The sequence below is a fragment of the Cuculus canorus genome, chromosome 1 (assembly GCF_017976375.1).
Source record: "Cuculus canorus isolate bCucCan1 chromosome 1, bCucCan1.pri, whole genome shotgun sequence".
In the NCBI taxonomy this organism is placed as follows: Eukaryota; Metazoa; Chordata; class Aves; order Cuculiformes; family Cuculidae; genus Cuculus; species Cuculus canorus.
Genome location: NC_071401.1, coordinates 91,511,114 through 91,530,429, shown reverse-complemented (window position 1 = coordinate 91,530,429; position 19,316 = coordinate 91,511,114). Strand labels below are relative to the sequence as shown.

At 40.8% G+C, this 19,316-nt stretch overlaps 1 protein-coding gene across 3 annotated transcripts in view; it reads left to right on the top strand.

Moving 5' to 3' along the window:
• The window catches only part of AGPAT3 (1-acylglycerol-3-phosphate O-acyltransferase 3), a 96,173-nt gene extending 78,744 nt beyond the window's left edge, over positions 1-17,429 (top strand). For all 3 annotated transcript variants that reach the window (XM_054066444.1, XM_054066439.1, XM_009560894.2), the window contains 8 exons: positions 885-1,111; positions 5,586-5,755; positions 5,940-6,101; positions 9,179-9,332; positions 9,788-9,890; positions 13,017-13,092; positions 15,513-15,711; positions 16,462-17,429. In XM_054066444.1, the coding sequence (XP_053922419.1) occupies positions 934-1,111; positions 5,586-5,755; positions 5,940-6,101; positions 9,179-9,332; positions 9,788-9,890; positions 13,017-13,092; positions 15,513-15,711; positions 16,462-16,550 (1,131 nt within the window). In that variant the 5' untranslated portion in view covers positions 885-933 and the 3' untranslated portion in view covers positions 16,551-17,429. The remainder of the gene's footprint in view (positions 1-884; positions 1,112-5,585; positions 5,756-5,939; positions 6,102-9,178; positions 9,333-9,787; positions 9,891-13,016; positions 13,093-15,512; positions 15,712-16,461) is intronic.
• The last annotated feature ends 1,887 nt before the right edge of the window (positions 17,430-19,316 follow it).

The following is a 19,316-nucleotide window of genomic DNA, read 5'->3' as shown; positions in this document are numbered from 1 at the left end:
CTTTGTCTACTTCAGTGGAATCAAGATTCTGTGCCAAAGCTCTTTCTTGATCAGGTTTGTGCTGCTACGTAGCCTATGTTTTTTCCTTTATTTTACATTTTCACACACACACACTAACTGGTATATTCAATCATGGAACCGTGTCTTGGCAAAGTGAAAAGTTACTAGACTTGCTCCAGCATGGTTTTTGGATGTGAAAATACCAAATTGCTATACCTTAGTTTTCGCCAGACTGTTTCTCTCTGTGACCAGCAATATTCACTGCAGGATGAAGAACCTGCTCCCCAGATGGACTGCTATACTAGTCAGAGCAAGTGCACTATGAAGTCTGTGTAGCCACTGGTAGCCCTCGTTCCATGCTTGTTTGGAGAATTGTGTACAGAGCAATGGCTTTGAAAGCAGGCCAGGAAAGCATTGGTTCATTAACACAGCTCCAGCGTCTCCCCATGCCACATATTGGGTGCAGGCGGCTGAGGTTCCTGTTGCAGTTTAGGGACAGCAACCCCTGTAGGGACAGCAGTCATGGTCTAGCTTGTTTACTGATCAGGGCTCGACTGCTTCACTGTGAGTGCAGGGCTCTATGTTCCTCCCAGCATTAAGTCTAATTACATGGCCCCTGTTTAGAGAGAGTTGTGAGATTCATCTTCGGCAACCAATAAGCTTCTTAGTGGGCTGTAAATTGCAAATAATGATTCCTTCCTGGTTTTGGAAGTGATGTGCACCATCAACAGTTTGTTCAGTGAAGACCTGAATGAGGCAGGCTTGGAGAGCAGAGTGTTCATTGGATTGGCTGAATTTATGTGGACTGTTTCAGGGCTCTCGTTTTGCCCTTCCTTAGGGCTTGTAAATCCAGTCTCCATTTGATTATTTTCTTTCTCTTTCAGGACAATTATTCTGAGTGACGGCCCTTGCAAGCGCTTCTGAGTGGTTATCATGGGCTTCATTGCCTTTCTGAAGACCCAGTTCATAGTTCACCTCCTCATTGGGTTTGTCTTTGTTGTGAGTGGACTGATCATTAACTTCATTCAACTATGCACACTAGTCCTCTGGCCCATAAACAAGCAGTTTTATCGCCGAGTAAATTGTCGCCTTGCCTATTCGCTTTGGAGCCGTGAGTATGCTTGAGGGGGACGTGAGGGCTGGGGAGGACAGTGGTATTTTTTCTCTTTTTGTTAATTCAGTAGAAGATATATATACGTGTATATGTATATGCACAGAGACATATAAGAGAGACAGAAGTGATGCATTAGAGTCTTTCAGAGCAGTTCAAAGCAGCCGTCTTTTCTGAAATATTGGGAAAACATACGAAAATCAAGTGACTGCTACATATTGTCACTATGTTATTTAGATGAAGTGGGAAGTAAAACTCCTTTCCACCCCCTACCCTATCTCCACTGGTAGGAAATTGCCAATTCCATCTCAATACTTCATCCTGTATTGGAAGCAAAGCTAAATGATGGGGAAGGGGGAATTCACAGAGACTGCTTTAGGTATTGAGCGTATACATGCAATATTGACTGCTTAGGGAGCTGAGTCTACTGTGTGGTCTGAAAAGAAAAGATGTCAGCCTTAAAGTATCTGGTATAGGTGCCTTTATAGCTGAACTGTGTGACAGCTCAGAGTCATCTTACACCCTACAGTGTTAATCTGTGATGCCAGTGTCTGCTTTTCTGAGCAATTTGTCACTCTGTTGTTCTTCTGCCCATGAGATGGCTCTACAGTGAGTGCAGCTGCTTTGCTGTACTCTTTCAGACCTCTGTAAAACTTACTCCCTGTGGATGGCTTTTTTTTCATCCTCATACGGCCTAACAGGGGATTAGATTTCCAAAATGAATGTTTAGAAGGCTGCTTAGTCCAATGTCACCTCCTGTTTCAGCAGTGAATCATCTCATTTGTTTCCATTCTCCATCCTCTCCCAGTACGCATGGCCACTTACCTTAGTGCTCTGCTCAGCATCCAACTCCCACTTTGGGTAAATGAGTCACTGAAATTAGTACTTAAGCTTCAGTTGAGTGGTCCACTGACAGGCACTCACATTTCTTAAATCATCTATGTGAAGTACTACCAACAAAGCTCTCCAAAGTGTCTCATTCGTTTTCTTTTTAACTTTGTTGGGCTTATATTTCCTGTGATTTTTTTGTCCTACCTACTGAGAATGTTGTCCGATAAGCACAGGAGAAAGGAACTGAAATATAGTGCGACAGGCAAATTGTCAGGAGAAAAGGTACTGGAAGGATTTATAGATAGAAACTTCAAAATTGGCTTGGTTGGAAGGGAGTGGGGGGTTATGGGAATTTTTTTTTTTTTTGCTTGCTTCTAAGGATTTCTTAATGTGCTTTTAATAATCTAGAATCTGATCTCATCCTGAAAACTATTGTTGCATTAATAGTGTGGCTTTTCCAAGGATATGAGCTGCTTGTGCTTTTAAGGCTTACAGATACAGACTCTTGATTTCTGCAAGTTAACATCATGCATGGAAAAGATCACATTTTAAATGCTGTTATTTCCAGTGTATACAAGATATAAGATAACCGATCCTAGTGCTCAAAAAGCCTTGGAGAAGCTGAGTAGATAATTGTATTGTATCTAGGATAACCCCTTGTGTATAGCCTATTATGAATTAAATGACTGAGAAATTAAAGTATGAAAATTAATGTAAATGTTACATGGGATTGCAGAGTGCTGATGGGCTGTAATGGAAGAGCTGACACAATATGCATTTTACTTGTGATTTATAGTGAATTAAGTAAGCTGTGTAAATGCAGCGGTTCAAGTGTTGCCATTCATAATGAAATATATCTCATTATGTGGAAGCCTTTTGGCAATGAACCTGTAGGTTAGTGTTCTGTTCCGGATGCTACGTTTTGATCGCTTACTCCGAGCTGTTTAGTTTTAGGCTGAGGGTGTTCATGTCAGAGCTGTCAGTAACAGAAGCTGCTTTGGCCATCTGGCAGAAGATTGGAGTGCAGGGGTAGAATCACAGCTGATGGTGTATCTCGCTCTGTACTCTAGCCCACTGAAAATCAGGCTCTGTTCTCACTATATCTCTTCTCAAGTACATAAAGCAGAGCTTCAGAAGGAGCGGGAGATAGGCTCTATCTAATATTCATGTCAGACATCTAGGGAAAAAAGGTCTGTGAGGCTCTGGCCTCAAGATAAACTCTTTGCAGCACATGTAATTTGTGACAGGTAGTCTGTACTTCAAGCTCTCATACATCAGCTCCTTTCCGGCCTTTGGAGAGCACGTGGTTTAGTCCTGTTGCAAAAATAATCTCTCAAATGGTAGTACTTTAAACTGAGAGGTGTGCTATGCTTGTTTGCTTCGTTTCTGGGTGGCTCGCAGGGCTGAAAACCAGCCTGTTTTCTTGTGGGGGAACCCCAGCTGCAGGAGGGGCTCTGTGGTAGTGAGGTGTTCCTTGTCCTCTGTAGGAGATATCCCAAACAGCGCAAGTGTTCTCGTTCCTTTGCTATGGCATCGACAGGATTGGTGCCACACAAAATAACTGTAACCCACATGCCAAACAAAAAAAGAAAATGAGTCTGCTCCTGGTTATAATTACATCATTTATCAGTACACTTGTAAAGGACAATCTGTTTCCTCGTATTTATTCTCTGCCTCATCAACCCTCCTTTCTCAGTATGAACTCTGGCAAATCTCTCAGCAAAGCCTCCTCTGCTATTTTAGAGTAGATAGTACAAGAAATTCTCTGCAGAAAATAATCCACACCTGCCTCTGTGTATTTTTTTCTGATTTTGAAGAGGAAATACACCCATTTTATTTTATTTTCAATAAGAAAATGCAGCAACTGTAGCAAGTTCTGGAGATATTCCTCCTCAATATATAGACAGCAATGGAGAGGAAAGATTGCTAAGAGTACCACACTGTTGTTTGGTACCACTATTCCATTCTTCTGGTCACCTGCCTGGAAGAGCATAGCTCTCAACTGAGGACACTCTTGCTCTCCTCTTTTCCCTTTTACTGAGCCAAGATAATTAGAGCCAGGAAGGTTCGTGATCACATCATTTGCAAAGGAGACAAAGCTGGAAGGCAGTGATGGAACCCTCTAGCTGGTATGAACTATTATTCCATCTTTCCTCTGCTGTATTTCCAGTTGACCAGGGTTATGCTGTCTCGATCAGCAAGTTGCAAAACTTTGTCATGCCTCCACATGAGTGAGTCTTAAAAATTGTATAGGGGAATAACCTGGTGGATAAGTGGTCACAGAGGAAATATCAGTGAAAAAAATAGTGCTAGAGAAGCAGTAGAAGAAGAAGAAGCTTCATTTGAGCAGGACTGGTTTTCCCTATCATTCTCCTAAATACTGTGTTTGTCTTCTCTCTGATGTGGTGCAAAATTTGACCCACTTTTATTTAGCCATATGGATAGATTACCCTGTCGTGATCCCACTGATGAGAAGCCCTTGTGCAGGAAGGTGCGGCTCCATTTTGCAAAGCCACAGCTCCTCAACAGAAAGCGGTGGAACCTGGTGTAGACAACCAAGGGCGAACCTTCCAGTTTTGATTCTGCACATTTGTCATAGTAATGTCAGAAGAGTTGGACTTCTTACCTGCCATATTTATGCAATCAGATTTTGATTGCATTGATATCTCATTGAAATTAGAAAATATCAATGATTACATCTTGCATGGAAGCAAATATCAATGATTACAACTTGCATTCTCCTACTGGGAAAAATGAACTATTTCCATCCTGTGTTGCCCCATGATACAGGCAATGCCTTCCATCTGCCTGGTTGTACCAAAGTGAGAGAAACAGGCTAACCACTGCAACTACATTCAGTGCGTGCTGACTTTAAGTGGAAGGGTTTTTTTAAGATGAAAAACAGGGGAGGTGGAAAATAAGAGGGGTGAGTAATGAAGGAAGTGTTAAAGGTGGAGTAAGAGAGATGAAGAAGCTAGAGAAAACATTGAAAAGCTAGAGGAAACAGAGGACAAAGGGCTCATTCTTTCTTTTGTAGGAAAAGACAGACACAGTTTACCATTCCTGTGTATTTTGATAAGTTATCTTGATTTTCTGGTGCTTCTGACACTGAGTTGATGACCTTAGAGTCATTAGAATAGATTAAAATCTACTGTAGATGATCTATGGCACTGTATTCTTTTAAAAGCCCTTTATTGGTCTCTTTACCTCAATAAAGCTTGTTACATGTTGAGTAAAAGCATAAGGCTGCTTCTATGCATAATTTGTATTCTACCTGGGAGAAACTGTGCTCAGTGGAGTAATCAATGGCTTGGCTGTCTGTTTTCAGGCACGAAGTTCTGGGGTTTTTTGCCATCATGAAATTTTGCATTCATAATATAATGTCTGAACTCATCACTCTTAAAATCTTGTTAAATTATCCATAATGCATACATCCAGTATCCTAAATCCTGCTTCAGGATGGTGATGTTATTTGGTGTACGCCCATCTAAGCTCTCATTTCATCTCTCCTGGGTTGGATTGAAAGGGTGACAGTGGTGTTTGGAGCTGGAAGAGGCACTGAATGGGGTTGGAGATGAAATGCTAAATGCTTTCTGGAAGTGGCAACGCTAACTCCTCTCTCTGCCTTCATCATGTCTGTCAGAGTTGGTAATGCTGCTGGAGTGGTGGTCAGGCACAGAGTGCACCTTGTTCTCCGACGAGGCTACAGTGAACACGTTTGGGAAAGAGCACGTCATCATCATCTTGAACCACAACTTTGAAATTGACTTCTTGTGCGGCTGGACTATGACAGAACGCTTTGGAGTGCTAGGGGTACGTGGGGCCATGAGCTTTACCTTCATCTGGAGGACTACAGGTCTATTTAAAACCCATGCACGAATGGTTTGCATTTGAGTTTCAAGATATATCATCATCTTAACTTAAATCTCTTTGTTTGATCTCATTGTACGAATCACCAAGTGACGTTTTTGTATTGTTATTTTTGTTTTTCTCTAAGAGTTCCAAAGTTCTTGCTAAAAGAGAGCTACTGTATGTGCCCCTAATTGGTTGGACGTGGTACTTCCTTGAGATTGTTTTCTGCAAAAGGAAATGGGAAGAAGACAGAGATACGGTTATTGAAGGATTAAAACGTTTGGCGGATTATCCTGAGTATATGTGGGTAAGTGCTGAGTTCCTTCCCTAGTATTGACTTCTAGAAGTGAAGCGGTGACTGATATGTGGTACTGTAGCTTTATATCAGGAGAAGGTCTGCTCACTACTTTCTTCGAGCGTTGTCAAAGAAAAGTGTCCTCTGTTTCAGGAGGTCTCTTTGGGATATGCTGTTATAGGTGCTGCTCTGTTTGCGTATTGGTAGTGGAAGTCATGTGGAGAACAACTCAAGAGCTTACAGAGGTGATCAGAATTTATCAATAAGGCTTGTGTAATACTTGTTAAGTGTGTCTGAACTTCTTTGTTACCTTTTAAAAAACACTAACAGCCCATATTTTACTCCTGAATCTATATAATCTTAAGCTACGGTTTTTGAAGTAGGCTAAAAGGACACATAAAAAAAAGTCTTTTCTGGAGAAGTGAGAGAATTGGGGGGGGGGAGAAGGGGTGCACAGGCCATGGTCTTTGATGGGCAGTTCTTGTTAGTGTGTTCATTGATCTGTGAAATAACAGGTTTCCCAAAAAGTCTCTATGAGAACATACGGCAAGCTTACATTTGCTTTTGCAGTTATGCTTTTCCTTTGTATTTTGACATTATTTGAAGTCGAGGGTGAAACATCTACGTTTCCTTGTGTGCAGTGTTGTTAGATTTTACTGTAGCAACACAATGGTTTAATCAACCTATTAACGTTTTAGCTCTGAATGCAGTTTTTTCGTAAATTTATTGGTTTACTTTTATAGCAGATCATGTATTGTACAGTTATTTGGCTCATAAAACATTTTAAGAGTCTTCGTGCATTCTAAGCCATTTTTTCAGTATTATCCACTACAGCTCGTTAAAATGAATAGTGAAATAGCATTAACTTTTGAATGGTGAATGCATCAATCTTGATTTTCTATCATTACAAAGGTATAAAAAATAAGAATCTGGAGAATGTATTTTAAACTACTTCATTGCTTGAATATTGGTATGAACTACATTTAATATATCCTCCTGATTAATGCTTGGTAAAAAAAAAGAAAAAAAAACCCCTACCAGTTAAAATATCTCAAAGACTGTACTTTATTTGCAAATCTATACATTTAAATGATTGTGTGATTGAGAACTGAGGACTGACTGGTCTCTAGGGAAAACGACCAGAAAATATAAATGCAAACCGTAGTTAACATTGATTGTTTAAATCAAGACTTCCTGCTCGGTAATTTAAATCATGATTAAAATTACTTGAGTAAATCAATTTCCTAATTCTTGTGCATTCCAAATGCCATGATGAGGGCTGTTTGCGCAACCTTCCTTCATGAGGTCTTTCTCCTACGTGCACTCCAGCGCAGTCTGTACCTCGCTTGCGTGCTTGGTCCAGAAAGGTCACTTGTGCTGTGGCGTAGAAGAGAGTGAGTATTTGGTATAGAGGAAAGAGCTTGCATTGCAGACGAGGGCTGAGAATGTGGTGTTACACTGTCCTTACCACTGGTGGTGGTGATTGGTCAGATTTTCCTAATGAATGTGCCCTCAAGGGCCAGATGAAGATTGTGGGACCGGCTCCCATTCTCTTACTGCATTCTGGCAAGTCTAACTCTATGGCTTTGCAGTTTTAACATTGATTTAACTTCTGTGGTACACGCTATGTGGATACACGTAGTCAAGCAACCAGAATATTAACAAATAGCAGATGTACAGTGATGCATTCGACAAATCTTCTTTTTAAATTGCAGCGTTACAGCATTGTGTGGTACTGCTGTTCGAGTGTAGTAGCAACCTGCTCTTCTCCTACTCCACTGCTTGCTGGGAATGCAGCGGTTTGCGCACTAAAACACAGCAATGCTTTCTATTGCTGGTGCAATGGGAATGATGTCCATCTTTTAAAAAGGCCAAGGATAAACAGAAATTCATCCTAGGGGCCCTCACAAGGGCTTTGGTTGTCTGCTTTTTGTATTGTTTCTAGTCTCTCTCAACTAAAGCAGAGGCAATATAGAGGCAGAAGACATATCAATGTTTTGTGCTGCTTGAAGTCAGTATGGGAGGATTCCCAACATAAGAAGGATATGGAACTGTTCAAACAGGTACAGAGGAGGTCTACAAAGCTGGAGCACCTGTGCTGTGAGGACAGGCTTGAGAGAGTTGGGGTTGTTCAGCCTGGAGAAAAGAAGAATCTGGGGAGACCTTGTAGCGACCTTCCAGTAACTGAAGGGGCTACAAGAAGACTGAGGAGGGACGTTTTACAAAGGCATGGAGTGATAGGACAAGGGGAAATGGCTTTAAATTAGAAGGGGGAAGATTTAAACTAGACATTAGGAAGGATTTCTTCACCATGGGAGTGGTGAGGCACTGGCACAGGTTGTCCAGAGAAGCTGTGGCTGCCCTATCCCTGGAGGTGTTCAAGGCCAGGTTGGATGGGGCCTTGGGCAGCCTGGTCTGGTGGGAGGTGTCCCTGCCCGTGGCAGGGGGGTTGGAATTGGTGATCTTTAAAATCTTATCCAGCCCAAACTATTCTATGATTCTGTGATTTAAGTCTTTAATAGTTACTTAGGATACAACAGTCAGATTGGTGCTTTACAAGATGAACAAGGTAAAGGTTTTAGAGAAAGGCACCATTTTTTATGAACAAAACTGATACAAATGAAAAAAAAAATCAGAAAAGCTTTCAGACAAACAAGTCTGTCTTCAGATGAGTAGTTCTGGTTGTACAGTACAAATTTTGAATGAGGTAGCTAGTGATCAATATTTTTTTTCCCCCTAAAGTGATCATGTACTGGTATTTGGATTGCTTTTTTCTGAGCTGGACGTTAGTCCATTACCAGCCAGCCAAAGCCTTCAGGGATTTTTAAGTAAGTGTTTCAGTTATGACCATTTAGACTTCTTGTTGCCTTAAATTTCTTAACACTGTTGTTAAAATTAAATATAATGGTAAATGAGTTGTGAGGTGATGCTTTTGCCTAACACTTGATGGTCAAATGAGACAATTGAAGTGTGTGTGCCTGCGCATGCACAATGCATATATGTTTGTTTTACACAAATTTTCTGTATTCTGTTTGGTTTCTTTTGATCTCAAGATGTCCTTGGTTTTGCCTTTTGTCTCATTGTACTAGTTTCTCCTGTACTGTGAAGGAACTCGTTTTACAGAGACCAAGCATCGTATCAGTATGGAGGTAGCTGAATCCAAGGGGTTGCCTAAACTGAAATACCACCTGTTGCCCAGAACCAAAGGTTTCACCACTGCTGTCCAGTGTCTCAGGGGAACAGGTACTGGCAAGCTGCTACTTGTTCTTTGTATTAAATTGGAATGTGTTGTGTATTATACTCTGTGTAGCGCGGTGTCATGTACTCTATTATTTATTATGTCCATAACAATTTGTGAGTTGGCAGTAATAAGCATTCAGTACATCAGCCGTTAATTTGTGCCACATAACTCTTGGATACCAGTCTTAAAAAATAATAAACCTTTTGTTTATGTCCTTGTTGCTTAGTTCATCAAGTTGTCCTGTGTTTTGACAACACACATGCTGCCTAGATGGGAATGTGAAGTGGCTGATACTGATAAATACAACGTGTAAAGGCAAAGTAGTGAACACCTCTGCTACCTGACATCATTTAATGCAAGGCTTACAGAAGGCCCTGTTGCTGTCTGATGCAAGGATGCTGGCAACGTGGTTGCTGGAATTGCTGATATAACAGCCATATTTTCTTTTTTATAACAGTTTCAGCAGTGTATGATGTAACACTAAATTTCAGAGGAAACAAGAACCCGTCTTTATTAGGAATTCTTTATGGAAAGAAATATGAAGCAGATATGTGTGTAAGGTGAGCATATGATGATGGAGGTGAGCCCTAAGATGCATGCTTTGGCATGTTGAAGTGTATTCAGATTTTACAGGGTAATGTCCTCTGGTTGTAGCCCCTTTTTCCTTGTCCTTAAAGCTTCTCTGCAGGCTACAAAGACCTCCTCATTTCTCCCCTGCTTTAGTTTGCTTTCATGTGTGAGATACGGTGGTATCATCCAGCAAGAGACCACTGGGCAGACTTTTTAAGCCCGAGTGTGACCCTGTTGTCATTACTGGTTTCCCCAAGTTTTGTGCAGCGAGGGCAGTAGTCCACATTTTCCCTTTTTCTGCTGTGAAACGAAACCCAACTGTTCTGTTCCCTTCCCAGTCCTCTGTGAGCATGCATGTAGTATAAATATGTCCAATATGAGTAGTCTGTTGTGGTAAATGGTGTAAAGTTCCTTATGTGCCAGCCAGTTTCTCTCACATGGTTTGATTAGCAGGTAAGAATTTAAATAATGCTGAAATTCAGACATTGTATGAATGTGGTGGTATATTCCTAACATTCCTCCTTACTCTTTTGCCTGAAAGAGTAACTAGTAACACCTAACTGTATGCAGCGCATACATTCATGCATGTGTGCGTGCGCGCGCACACACACACACACACACACTCTCTTTCTTGCTTTCTCCTTGTTGCCTTCTGCTTTAAAGGCTTCCTTGTGATCATAAAAACTATTAACCCTTACCTTCTAAATATCTTTTTCCTTTCGTATTTGGACCTGACAAACAACCTGGTTGTTCTTTTGACACTTCACTTCTGCTTCTCTGGGGACTTCATCCACACTTTAGAAAACATTGTCATGTTCTGGTGGTGAGGTTTGTGTCTGATTTTTAAAAGAAGAACAAAAAAACCCAACAAACCCACCAGCCTTGCTACTTCCCCCCCACCTTTCTGGCCTTGGGCCTGTGCATTGCAGATGCATGGCTCTGTACATTGTCCTTCTAATGAAGGCAGAAGTGTCTTTCCGGAGCCTCCAATGATGAAAGACTTTGTAGGGAATCACACAGATTATCTGTTATGTTCAGGCATAGCTGCAACGGTTTTGTGAAAGAAATGCTATTCCAGGGGAGACAGAGTGCTGCAGCCCTAATGGGGGAGGGATACGTGTTCCAGTTCTGTTCTCAGATACTGCAACTTCCACAGCATTTTAGTCTTTCAATTTGAAAGAACGCTGTGGAGCTGATGGAGTCACTCATTTGCAAGGGGTTTCGTTTGGACTATTTCCACTTGCCAGGCATATTCCTGATGAGGAAAGCGAGCAGACAGTTTACTAGCTTGCAAAACAGTTGGTCAGATGGTTGTCACCTGTAGTTCCATACTGATGCCAGATGCATGTAGCGTGCCTAGCTAGATCTGGGGTATACATGCATGGATGTACATCTGTATAATGATACACTGAAGAGCGGCTGCATTCTGTGGAATATCTGTGGCTTGCTGATGGAGACGCAAGTTGTTTTTTTAGCTGTCGGTGAGGTAGGGAGAGAAAAGAAAAGAAATGTAGCTTTCTATAGTTGTTAGAAGAGGTTTGCGTTCATAAAATTCTGTTGGCGATGATGTTGCCAGGTATAATTGTACCCTATTAAAGGACTAATTACTATGTGCAGATAATTATGATTTAAAATATGTTTGTGGACTGAATTGATATTCTCAAGGTGATTTTCTGCAGTTGAAGCTTTGTTTTGGAGAGGAAGCTATGAGAATAAGGAAACCTATTTTTACAGTGGTTTTACTGAAAATTAAATGTATCCTTAATGTATCAGCAGACTTGGCTTAGCTCAGAGAAAGGAAATACGTGAGCTCTTGTTCTTGGTATATGCGTATGCAGTTACCTGTGCAGAGGTAAGAAGCTTAGCTCTCTGCAAAGGATCCAGTCTTTCTCCTTACTGGCTCCAGAGAAAAAATGGGTTAGATGACCAAATGTTATTGCTGTGAGTACCCTCTAGTGGTGATAGCTGTGACAACTTCGTACCAGATAGGTTTCAGGAAATTACTTTTTACTGAGCTTTTATTAAGCATTATTTATATTAATTACTTATATTAATTGAGCTAATGAAAGTAAATCTGTAAAATCTGATGTTAAATTTGTTTATGGGATGCAAAGGTTATTAGAAATATATTAGAATATATTCCCTCTGCTGCTGCAGGCTCGAAGGCTTTATTTCGCACCGTGGAAATATTTTCCTTGATCGAACAGCAACAAATAAGTTGTATCTGGGATCAGTGTATCTAGAGCCCTCCCAGAGTTCGGCCTTCTGTTCTTACTGCCCTGTTGTAAGAGGGCCTCGATACAGTCCAAGTGTTGCCCAAATGCCATCAAGCTGAGGGTTAGGTCTGTGCCTGCCCTCTACAAGCCAAGCAACTTCTTTCTGAATCGATCCAGAACTGAGATATGTGCCACTAAGGAAGGACACAATACATTTGTGAACTCGTTAGTGGCATATCTTGGAAAATGAAAGAATGCAGGAAAATGATTGGCTCTTTACCACTAGAAAGAGGCTTTTAAAAAGTGCCCATTCTCAGTGAGTTCACTTCAGTAGCTGGAGGGGCGCATAATTTTTGCATGTGCCCAGAACTGCGTGCCTCACTCTGTAGGGCTGGAGAGAGAATTGCAGTTGCTGTAGAAGATGTTTTCCTTAGAGTTGGTACGAAGTGAGTTTTTAACCACCCCTCCCATTCCTTCCAAAGTGGGGTTTTCACTAAAAAAAAAATAACAAACAGTTACCCTTGGGTTTGCCACTTGTTTCTCTTTTCCCTGCTCTGGGTGCCCAGTCTGAACTCACTGGGAATCAACCAGTGGCAGTTCAGTGAAGAAGGAACAGTTTTTGAATGGGAAATGCTTGTTGTACTGGTGTGCTCTGAAATCAGTAGGAGCTTGTACGGTTTCTTTTGTCTTGGGAATCTGAGTTTTAGGTGAAGGATTGGGTGTTAAATTTAAGTCCTAGTTCTCTGCATTTAAGACCTCTGCCATCAGTGACAGTATTACCTGTAGCTTATGCCCTTTATTGAGAGGAAGATCTTCCCTAGTAGAGATCTAAAGTCAAATATCTGGATTTTCCCTTAATTATTTCTTTTTTTTTTTTTTTTGATCTCTCTACTAAACTAGGAGATTTCCTCTGGAAGACATCCCTCAAGATGAAAAGGAAGCTGCAAACTGGCTTCATAAGCTTTACCAGGAAAAGGTAAACAGCTTTGCTTTCTTTGTCTTTGGGGATTTTGAGGGGAGTAGTGTATTGAGTAATGCACACTCTCTGTCACTGAATGGAGAGAAGAAGTGGAAATATTATGTATAATTTGGCAGCCATCCTTCAAACTTCTTGAAGGAACAGTACAGAAAAGCCTCTTAGCTGCAGAGAGCTGGCCAGTGAATAGGTCTCAAATTGCCGGGAAACACAGTGGGATTCAGAGATGTGCCTGACATGCAGAAGACTAATAGCAATCCACTGTCTTTTTATATTCTTTAGCTCTTGAGTCTCTATCATACAATTCTAAAAGCACCATTTTCCATGTGGGTGTTTCAAGCCACTCAAGAGGAGTAATAACTGTATGTCGGGGACAGCCAGTGCTGGCTCGCAGCTGCAATGGTCCTTTGCTTTCATGTTTCTTCCACTGTTATTTTCCTTATGCCTCCTGGTAATACCTCTGCAGTGGTGTGTGACATGGTACAGACAGTCCCTAGGATTTGCTGCCAGGGACTGATAGAGCACATTGCCAGCATATCTTGAAGCAGCTCAAAGCTCTTCCTCATGTTATTTTTTTTTCTTTTTTTACCTTAGATGGTTAATTTCTTGACCACAGATTTAACAGCTCTGTGGGAAGGAGGAGAGAATGTAATTAATGTTGTCCAGCGCAAACGGGTGGGTTGTTGAACTTGAAAGGAAGAATTTCTTCACGAGAGTGGTGAGGCACTGGCACAGGTTGCCCAGGGAAGCTGTGGCTGCGCCATCCCTGGAGGTGTTCAAGGCCAGGTTGGATGGGGCTCTGAGCAGCCTGATCTAGTGGGAGGTGTCCCTGCCTATGGCAGGGGGGTTGGAACTGGATAATCTTTAGGGTCCCTTCCGACCCAAACTATTCTGTGATTCTATGATTCTATGAAATGTGTACCTTGATTTTTGTATTACTTATCTTTGTGGAAAAACAGAGGAGTATATAAACTTTAACTATCTTTGGCTTTCTTCTGCTATGAGGACCTGTGCTGCAACATTTCCAAACTTGCACTTAGCCTGTAGGTAGGAAACAGATTGTTCTGAGTTTCATTTTATTCATTTTAACCTAATTTGTTTGAATACCTAAGCTCTAACTAAATTAAGGGGAGAGGAGTTATCTTACAAAGAGCAGTAGCTATCATCATCTTCTCCATCTCCCATTAGCAGGTGCATCGAACTCATGGGTCAGTTAGCATAAGACACGATTTCAGAGCTTAAAAAGAAAATAATCAGGGATCCTTGAATTCCACCTCCTGCTATCTGGGACTTGCCATCATGTAATTTACTTGTGAAAAGGCTCTTAGATGCAGGAATTCCTTCTGAGTTGCTGGCTGGAGGAGCAGACGTTAAGGTATATGTTACAGGGACGGTTTTTCTATGTTTGGCTCCTGTTTTGTCGAGCAGTAAATGCAGAGCTAAGCAGATGCAACGCAGAGCATTCACTCAGCTTGGCACCATTCCTTGGGCAAAACCCTCTGCTCTGCTTGCAGCTAAAGGCCTTGGTGTTCCTTGCTGACCTTGGCTGTGCCTTTGTTCAGCTTTGGTGCGAGGTGTTGCTGGGGAGTTATTACTTATATGCGGGTATTTTATATGTTGATCTTATGGTGGTAGCCATGCGTTGTAACTGGAATCCTTGAAGTGCACTTCCTATGCAGGGGGTGTGTCTTCTAAAGACTGTTTGTTGGCAAGGAATGCCTTGTGCTTCTCAGCCCTTTATAAGGGAAGCTAAAAGAAGAACAGCTTTAGTGGGAAAAATAAGAAGTAGCCAAACTTGAGCTGTCCTAATGGCTAGGAAACCTTGCAAAACATTCTTAGGAACTGAGGAAAGACTGGACAAACTGTGGGCACTCTGCTTATTTGAGTGATGTGTTTCATGACTGTGTCTCTCAGCAGGCTCAGCTCAGGATGCAGCTGCTCTGTTGAAGTCTTGGGGTTATGGCTAGCACAGTGCTGTCTCTTCTGGTGCGCTTTGCCTTCCTTTTCTGGCTGTATATACAGCGTTTTTCTGCTGTGCTTTGCTAAATATTACTGACCTTTCTGGAAGTAAAAATGGGAAGAAAAAGCATCCAGCAAAGAGACAGGTAGTGTCTTAATGGCCACTGGCCTGGCGCTGCCTTAAATTCCTAAGCAATTAACAGAAGAGATGAAGGTATTTGGTAGTGCAGATATGGTTTCAGTTTGTGATGGTTGCCAAGATTGCCTTGGAAGGACTAATACGGTTGCCTCAGCCATCAACAGACATGCTGGAATAAATGACATCAGATGGAAGTGGATGCTGTGTACTCTTGGTGGATATTTACAACAGATACCGTCATTGACTTTGTCCTGGAGTTGACTAGTCTTGACTTGCTTGGTGCAAACATTGTGAACATTTTCTTCTACCTTCTTTCTCCTAGGATGCTTTGCAAGAGATGTATAATCAGGAAGGCATATTTCCTGGCCAGCAGTTTAAACCTCCTAGGAGACCGTGGACTCTCCTAAACTTTCTTTTTTGGGCCACAGTTCTCCTCTCTCCTCTCTTCACATTTGGCTTTGGAGTTTTTGCAAGTGGATCGCCTCTCCTTATCCTTGCATTCCTGGGACTTGTTGGAGCAGGTAAAAAAAAAAAAACAGAGAAGCTGCTAAGCCCAAAGTGGCATGTAACAGGATCCATTACCTCCAATAAGTTCTGTGTATTAACTAATATGAATGGAGCTTGCAGAAGGGTCTCTGTAATCTTCATTTTGTATAGCGCTTTGATTATTTCAAAAGGATTAATTCAGGCAGGCTTGCCTTCATATCTTATGTAGAAATTAAAAAACCCTAGCAATCAATAACAAGTGAGTCTCACAGCCCATTATTATGGTGCCTGAAGGAGAAAATGCTTTTACTGCACACCTTGCCTGTGAATTAAAAAATAAAAAAACAACAAACCAAAAACCACAAAACCAACCAAACAAAAAATTATCAAACCCCCACCCCTCAACCAAAAAAACCTAAAAGAAACCCTTCCACACCCCCAGAAAGTAAATTAAATTAAAAAAAAGCAAACACCACATAACCCACAAACCCAAAAAGCAGATGGCGGTGGGGAGAGCGATATGCTTCAGTGTTCATGCTACCTGTCCTGCTAATAAACATAGAAGCATTAATTATATTTTTAAATCTGGATTGTCCTCCTCTTTTAGTGATATCTGACTTGTGATCCATGTGCAGCCTCATACAATGCACTGTGTTCGTCTGTAGTCACTACTTTCTTCAGGGCTGGGTTAACTCGCCTCAGTTCTGCTTGTATGTTTACGTGTCGCATCCTAAATCTTTGAACTGATCTTAATATGCCTCCCATTTCTCTGTTATGTTTTAAAGCTTCCTTTGGAGTTCGTAGACTGATAGGAGTAACTGAAATAGAAAAAGGCTCCAGCTATGGCAACCAAGAATTCAAGAAAAAGGAATAACTGACAGCTGCAGTCCAGCACACGTAACCAGACTTTGGTATCCAATTAACTTCAGTTAAAAACCAACAACAAACACTTAGAAACTATCTTTTTCTTAATAACTGATGACTAATATTAATGAATAAAACTTGAGCCAAGAATGAAGAAGTTGGAGGCATCAACTGAAGAGAACACATCAACTTTCTGCCTGTTTAAGGGTTACTGTAGTCAAACTGTGGGAGAAAATCTGGAGTGGGGTGGAAGAAGGAACTAATTTTTGCTTTGTTGGGGAACATGGGGGAGAAAAGAGGGCACTGGCCATGGCCATGTGCATCTTCAGATGACTGAATACACTGGTTTCTGTCAAGAGCACTACACTCACTTTTACAACAGGAGCCACTGAATGTTTCCTATTGCTAAAGCCAACATAATGCTTGTTGATTTCCAACTTTTTTTATTAATGAACGTGGAAAAAACAACCCTTCTTAAATTAATTGACAGGTTCTTTGGGTTAGAGTCATTTTGCAAAGGCTATTTGTCATGACTACAGATGAAATCCTGTTTGTATGTTACATTGATACTTGTTATTTTCAGGCAACAACTTAGAACTTCTGTAATGCAAGGGAACAGATAGTGGGAGTTTGGAAGCAGTGTGTTACTGGTCAGCACATACCATAGAACAGATCCACTAGTATTAAAACAGTATAAAATTATCATTGTATCTCCTGCTAACTGCTCAAGGCTGTTTAATTTCAAAATATTACTTCAGTCTTGAGTGTTGTTTCCCCTGTTTCACATCAAGTGTGAAAATCTTGAATCTGTTGGGCTTGTTTTGGTTTCTGAATTAATGCTGACTGTGGGACTTGGAGTTGTGCAAAGAAGGAAATTTATTCAATTGTCCTGACGTTTCCTCCTTTTATTTCTGTTCACGTCTCTCACCACTGAAGTCCAGTTCAGCCAACCTCTCTCAGTAAACTGGGAGGCAGCAGCAGAAACCAGCACAATAGTCTTGAAAATGTCTTCTTTTACAAGAATTTGAAAAGGAGACTTTAGTAGCTGTCAGATTTCAAATGCTGGCATCTCTTGAACTTCTAATGAAGGTTTCGACATTGATTCAGACGGGGCCAGGATCTTACCCTGTGTGCTGTAATGATAGGGTGTGCTGCACTTTCTACTTGGTCATGCTTTAGATGTTAATGTGAAGTATTAATGCAAGGTGAGCTGTGCTGTTAAGCATTAGAAAGATTATGGGGTCTCTTCAGGGATTTTAAATAGTTTTAGTTTTGTTTGTTGACCTTTGGGGTTTCTTTCACTGAAAATTCAAGATCAGAACAGTGGTTGTATCTGTCTCTAACTTTTTTTTTCTTTATTTACAAACGCACATTCTGAAGCTTTTGTAGATTTCTGCTGGAGAATTATTTGCAAACAGATGGGATCTACCTATATGTTCAAGTCTGAAGGACACAATTGCGCTGCTACACTCAGAAGTTGAACTGTGTTGCAGATCTACAGCTGAGGGCAGAAGCTGACCTTCGAGGTCTGTGTTTTTAACCCAGCTGCCACTAGAATATTTATTTCACTTTGTAAAGAGGTGATCTGATCAATGCACTGGTCACTATTTTCATCTTTGCTCCAGTAACCAAGATAAGAGAGTAATAATTTACCTTCTTTTCATATTTACTCTTAACTACTGGAATGTAACTTTTTTTCCCTACACGGTTTTCTGTTTTCAAACACTGGAAGAGCAATTTTGTAACTTAGGGAAATATTTTACTTGGGGTCATTAATCACTCTTCTGTCATGCACTTGATTTTTATTCGTGGTCTTTTCAAGGATTTGAAGGGTGACCTACATTGTCTGTCTCCTGTTAGACACATCCTTGCTGATTCATTGTACCCATAGCTCCAGTGTTAGTATGTCATCTTTGTCCCCTCAATAAATCTTCCATAAGATAGGAGATATTAAACTGTTGTTAATGTTAGTAGAATTTGGAATATGCTTTGGGAACTGAGGAGAACAGAGCCTAATCATCACTCTGGATGTTTTTGTACTCTGTCTTTAAATATGGTTATACTTGCAAATACTGATAAAGGCAACTCTCTGACTTTTCCCATGTTTTTAACTGGAGGACTAAAAGCAGTGGGCTTTTCTTTATTCTTTTTTTTTCCTTAAGTAATTCAGTAATGGGTTTAATTCTTGCTTCTTAGAAGGGTATTACAAATGCTGTATACTTGCTTCCTGAAGATGATACTGAGTATATATAAATTGCACTGGCTCAATAGAGTGAGGCTTGCAAAGCAGGCTGACCACTGACTATGTTTTATACTTATTTCAAGCAGTATCTTAGCAGGCATGACAAGAATTTCACAAAATAAATCCCCTTTTAATGCTGAGAAAAGGGGAGATGCTTAAAGGAGAAGGGAATTAATAGCCTTTCTCTTTACGGGATCCTTTTCTCCTCTTAGTGCATGTAACTCCCTATTAGGAATCATGGGATTAGTGCATGTACATCAAGGGGAGAATAGTCACTTTATATTTTCTTACCATAACTTATTAATCATGCATTCTTTTTGAAAATATAATAAATACATCATCAGTTACTTAAGTTTTGCTCTTCTAAACGGACATATCAGCAACCATTTGGAAAACTGAAATATACAGCAATGCACACAACACTACAAAACCAACATAAATCTCTTCGTTTTGAATTTTATCTCCTCAAATAGGGTTTTTTATACACACGCACGCACACATGTACACAGAGTCTGTATAAATAAAAATGATTGG